We start from the raw sequence: 6,185 nt of genomic DNA on the forward strand, positions 1-6,185 counted from the left end.
CTCATTAAAACACACACTTTTCTTACAAATTAAGAAGTGCAGCAAACCCATTGAACAGATTATAAATTACTGACCAGAAATGCAAAACACAAGAGTGGAGCCTAAGCTGTATTCGTCTTCCTCAGTAACATATTCTATGTCCCTTTACAGGGGCTCCTTTCCAGGAAATTCCACTTTGGAAGACTTTTACTAATCAAAAACCAATAAACACTCTATACTGCTAAACATATATAAAATATATATATAATTGTACCCATTTTAGAAGTATTGTTCATAAAGGCAATTCTCTTGTCTTCTTCAACTAAATTTTTATTTCCTTTTAAAACTTACTCTATTTTTTACTTTATAGACTGGGGAATCCAGAAACTGTGTATCTGTAAACCGATCCCCACGCCTTAATTTGCTGTAAACAAAAGAAATAAAAGACATCACGTATGAATATCACCAAGCACCTGTGTAACTATAATGATGTAGTTATAATAGCAATTCCAAATGGTAAATACTCATTAAATTTATGGAAAATAAGTATGTCTGAAATAACAAGGCATCAATAACTACTGTTTTCCAAAATAATGCTAGAACAGTAGTCTTTTTATGTGGCCTGTATCATACTAATATGTGAGTAATCATAACTTCTTCCTGTAAGACAAAACTCAAGAATTATTTAAACCAAAAGCTTAACAACATCCATTCAGGACAGTATACTTAAAAATAAAAAATAACTAGGAGGCAGTAATATAAAATTCCCAGTGACAGCCACTTTTTTTCTGTTATTAGTTACTGTCTCTCTCCAGAAATACCGAACCTTATTATTGTGGGGTAAAAGAGAATGTGTCAATAACATAATATTTCAGCATTTTAGCATCCAGTTCAATTAGTAAAAGAAAAATGTATCTCTAATCCCTTTGCACTTCTTTTACAAGCTATATGGTGTAAGTATTTCTGAAAAGCCAGTGTAAAATGAAAAGATGCTTCCTCCATCACTTTCAAGTCCTATGTGCCCTCATTCTCATTGCTTTAATTAATTGTTTGCTTACTTTCAGAGGTAAACAAAAATAATTTAAGCACATTGTGCTAATTTTTTTCAGTCTGTGAATTTATTTCCTTCTCCTCCCACAGTTCTGCCAGAAAAGGAAGACATACTCCTTTTACACCTTTGTCGAAGTAAGTTGCTATAATCCTTTCGCTCTCAACACTATTATGGGGAAACGTTGATACTGCCTTTACTTCATGAATATGCATTCTACTAACACACACACACCACAGCTCCTTAAATTAATACTAAACTTTAAAAAATCAAAACCCAAACCAAATAAAAAAACCCTAACCAACTTTCTGGCAAAAAACTTAGAAATTTTCAGAAGTAATCAGCTTAAAGATCCATTGGTATTTAGATCTATTAATGTAAGTGCAAATATACTAGTTATCTTAATGGAATTTAAAATCCTCTTTTAAATTTTAACAATCATCAATTTGTAACTTCTAACAATCTTGGAAATCCTGTGCCACTAAATTTACTAAGAACACTGATAAGTAAATAACTAATTATCAAATTAATATATATTATACTTAAGTGATTTCACAGAATCACAGAATATTAGGAGTTGGAAGGCACCTCCAAAGATCATCCAGTCCAACCCCCCTGCCAGAGCTGGATCACCTAGACTGGGTCACACACAGGAATGCATCCAGATGGGTCTTGAATGTCTCCAGAGAAGGAGACTCCACAACCTCTCTGGGCAGCCTGTTCCAGATTTCTTATATTAGCTATGACTATTAAAGGAAAATGACTGAATTTATATAATATTAGTGCATAAATATCTCGTCACTTGACAATATTATGGTATAAGTTTATATTTAAGTATAGCATTTACAAGTATCCACCTCTACAGAGGTTTATATAATGATAAACATTAAAAATGTCACCATTATTCACTACTATGCCACAAAACAAACAAAAGCCCTTATTTATGTATACCTACCTGTTTAGACTGGGTTCTTTGTAGCAAATAGTTGCTCTTGCTCGTCTAGATGGTGTTGCTGAGTTTTCTTCAAATGTTTTGGGGGATTTAGACAAGGAAGTATGATGTTGTATACTGGTATTTGTCAGATCTTGCAAAGCCTTTCTCCCTATGAATACAGTAGTTTATATGCCTCATGTTAAATATTTTCTGAATCATTAAGTAAACTTTCAATTCATAATTATTTTTAATTAGTAATTCTTAATTTGTGTACTGTGGTTACTGCTCCTAATCTAAAGATGCTCAACATAAAAATGGGATAGATGATTGAAGAAAATGCCACTAGAGCAGCTTTCCACCTACCCAAATATGGAGCTGTTTGAGGTCTGCCATGGCTCTTGGGACATTTTAAGAAAGCCCCATTAAGTACAGTAATTTGCAGCCAGATGCCTAAGACTCCCAAGAGTTACTGCATTTTAAAAAGTACAGCTGCACACAGCTCACGGCCTTGAATGCAGGATCATACATGTATAATCTTAAAGTATAATCTACCTTCCAAAGGAGGAATAAAAGATGAGAAGATGCAACTGCAAATCTGAAGATTCAACCTGTACAAGAGATCTCCAGTACTGCATTTTCCAATTTTATACCTGCTCTTTGGGCCTATGTGCATAAAATGAGCATAGTAAGATAATTAATTGAGCCTCATTATCTTCAAAACTGTGCACTACCAAACTACTTAATGTCTTGTATTCTGAACCACTGAACATGTCCAAGAGGAATACTCCGTAAAAGAAGTAACCAGCCTTGGTAGAAGTACCATTTGTGTCACCTTAATTTGGAGACAAATATTTTGATAACTTGGGAGAAATACTGAAATTATTATTTAGCTGACATTTCAAAAAATTCTAAACCATTTATATTGGGTTGGCCAAAAAGTAATGGCATATTTTTTAATAGATGGACATAAATGCCTTGAAATGTAACTGACTTAATTTTAAACTGCAAATTCATTATGTAACTTGACAGCTGACAGTTCAAGCTTGTTTTAGAAAAAGAAAGTGCATAATTTTGTTTACAATTATTTATTTGGCATTGATTTAAAAATGGAAAATCAAAAGGAACTTTTAAATCATATTTCATTATCTCTGTGGGTAAGACTGATCATTTCATCAACAGTCTTTTGAATTGTGTTAAGCAGTCATTAAGTATAATGTTCTTCATTGGATTTCTGCTAACTTTACTTCCAAGTAGAGAGACATATTAAGGTGACTTAGGGCTGCCTGCAGCAAGTCCCTCCTCATTTATGAAGGCAAAAGGAAAAGCAATGTCTTTTGAAGGTGCTCAGTTTAAATGAGAGAGTTTTCAGATCACGAAAAACCTCCCAGGTTTGGCTGCCTCACAAATCAATCTTGATTTGTACTGGTTTTAAAGTAAACTCTTATTCTGAGCTTTTCCTAAAGCTTAAGGTTAGAGATCAGGTAAGCTTCTTTTTAAGCAGTAAGAGTTTTGAGACATCTACAAGCCTGTATTATTCTGGAAAGCTAGATGCCTTGGAGTATGACTATTTATGTTCACATTGATCTCACTATACAGAGACCTTCATTACAAGAGACTTTCAAGGTACATTTCCAAGTGCAGTCCAAGGTAGTGATCAGAAGAGCTGGCATCAGGAGATAGGATGCCATTTCCTTACTTTCCTTTCATTCACAATAGGGATTTGGATGTAGGATAAAAGATGAACTGTTTTTTGATCCATTTAAATGGATGAAGATCAAATTATTAGCTTGCTTTTTCTGTCAGTAGTCTTTGATATGGCTGATCACAATGATTTACCAATTTATCACTAAAGCTAATAAAATGATGGGATCCTTTTTCTACCTTCCAAAGAAGGAAACAAAGATCAGAAGATGCAACTGCAAATTACCAGGACTAATACCTTGCACGATAGTCAAATCCTGTCAGTATTCCTATTCTGGTCATGTAAAAACAGGAGATTTTTTTTTGGGCCATTGTATCCTAGCACTCAGATGAAGCCAAGGCAGTATTTACTTGCTAGACTGGGATTCAAACTATTAATTTGAGCTATGAAACCGTCTAGGTGTTGGGAGATTCTCAGAGACAATGAGGTAAACAGGAACTTGATAAGAATAAAAGTGCTTACAAAATAGACTCCTCATGCTATGAAATTTCAAAGCTACATCATAAAGCATATTTAAACTCTAGCATAGACGTGTTAGTCATATATTTCTTGAGCTCCTTTACAGTACGATAGAAGAATCTAAACCTATCTTCCAGACTACACTAAAGTTTGATTATTTTCTTAATTTAATGTATCTTAAAAAAGAGGTTGTCACATGAAAGATTACTCATGGGTAGATTCTAGAGAAAACCTGCTCAAAGTACTTTTTTTTTTTTAGATCTCAGAATTCCTGTTGAATTCCAGTGTTTCTACAGAAATACAAATGAAATCTTTAAGTCCAGCTATGTTCCCTATTTATGAATGGAACAGTGTAGTTCACCCTTATTTCCCTTGTTGTATAAAAGTTCAAGCTTTTCGATCTCAGACTTTCTGAATTCCATCATATTCTTTGGAAAATGAATACATGCTACAAAAATTGCTCCTCAAGAATGCAGACTTTATTTGGGCAGACTTACATCTGCCCAAATAAATGTCATTTTGGAATATACTGAAAGGTAACAAGGATAATAGCTACCACAATTTACGAAGATACTGTGACAGATATACAATATAGAATATGAATAATCTTAGTGATTTTCAGGCTTACCTTTTTCCATTCCTGTTTTATCCACTCTAAGCAAACAATAAGAGTAGAAGAGTATAAAGAGAAGACACCTTACCACTATTTCAGGCACTACCTAATTCAAGATTCCTTTTTTTCTTCTCACCCATACACTTACCATGACAAGTTGTCAGAATCTTTTTGTAAGTCTCTTTAGAAATATGATCCAGGTTTTGTTCTGCTTTTCCAACATGCAATGCTTTTTTATGATCATTTTCCCCACAGATTTGAGAGGTTTTTAGTATAGAGAAGCTCATGGAAGCGTTGTGGTTACTAAGGGCTGGGAGCTCCACATTGGAAAGGTCTTCCTGGGAAAAGCTAGCTACATTTAATGGCATATTCTCAGAACATTCAACAGGCAAGAAATTTAAAAATTCTGATTTTTGAACTGCAGGCTTTAACTTGCTCATTAAGGAATCTGCCTCATTGGGGCCTTCCTGGTCATCCAAAATATTCTGCTCCCTCTGATCAATTTGCCTGAAATAATTTTTTTCTGGTCTGGTCTCAGTAGCATCAGAACTAGACCTCTGTTTGCCCTTTACCTGATTATCAGGAGAACTACTAATGTGAGGGGCTTTATCTGCCACTGATGAGGAATCGTTCTTTAATGTATTAGCATCATCATCAACTTGTTCTTTAGTTTGTGATGTATTCATAGCTACACCATCCTGAGTAACTAAAGATGCTTGCATTTGCTGAGTTTCGATTACTTTATTTCCACGAACAGCCCCTGGATGCAATGCATCCTTATTTTTTAACTCTTCATTTTTACAAAGTGAGAACGGTTTAAGATTCTCTTTTGGTATTATGTATGTTTTCCGGCTAGCCTTTGCCAATGTACGTTTTAATCTGCTACGCTTCTGGTCTTCTTTCTGAGTAATTTTATGAATGCTGTCACTTTCAGTTTCTCTGCTTTGTTGGTAACTACTTTTTTGGTTATTTTTTCTCTTTATAATATTCTTCTGGTCTTGTTTTCTCTTGTTGTCACATGGGCATATCTCTGCTTGAGACTTTTCTGAAATATATTCACAATACTGCACATTTTCGTTTCTGCAGTATTTTGCTGTGTTCATTTTAGAAGGGTTTTCAAAAGTGTTCCTGTTTATTTTTGGTCTTCTGTGTTTCTCATTTGTATGCAGAGTGTCCCACTGTGAAGACAATACATTAGAACTGTTATCCTGGAATGGTAAATTTTCAGCACAATAAACTACTGGTGGAATCTTGTTAATAGGCGAGTTTGAGGCTGCTTTTTGTAGTTTGCTTTCTGTGTCTTCAAACATTTCTGAGGAAGTGTCATTATTTTTCTCCTGTTTTCTTGGACTCATTAAGTTGACCTGGTATGTCCCCCTAGTATCTTTAGCTTTACTTGGACAATTCTGTGCTTGATAGTAGTTGCTGGTATTTAACAAGCTCTGTTTCC

The 6,185-nt window shown here is 34.4% G+C and overlaps 1 protein-coding gene across 1 annotated transcript in view; it reads right to left on the minus strand.

Moving 5' to 3' along the window:
• Window positions 1-309: 309 nt before the first annotated feature.
• LOC104545925 (shugoshin-like 2) overlaps window positions 310-6,185 on the minus strand; it is a 10,812-nt gene continuing 4,936 nt past the window's right edge. Inside the window, exons 7-9 of the mRNA XM_010191177.1 lie at window positions 4,884-6,160; window positions 1,983-2,130; window positions 310-403 (exon numbers count right to left, since the gene is read on the minus strand). Coding sequence (XP_010189479.1) covers window positions 310-403; window positions 1,983-2,130; window positions 4,884-6,160 — 1,519 coding nt within the window. The remainder of the gene's footprint in view (window positions 404-1,982; window positions 2,131-4,883; window positions 6,161-6,185) is intronic.

This window comes from Mesitornis unicolor, unplaced genomic scaffold, assembly GCF_000695765.1.
Source record: "Mesitornis unicolor isolate BGI_N332 unplaced genomic scaffold, ASM69576v1 scaffold52308, whole genome shotgun sequence".
NCBI classification, from domain to species: Eukaryota; Metazoa; Chordata; class Aves; order Mesitornithiformes; family Mesitornithidae; genus Mesitornis; species Mesitornis unicolor.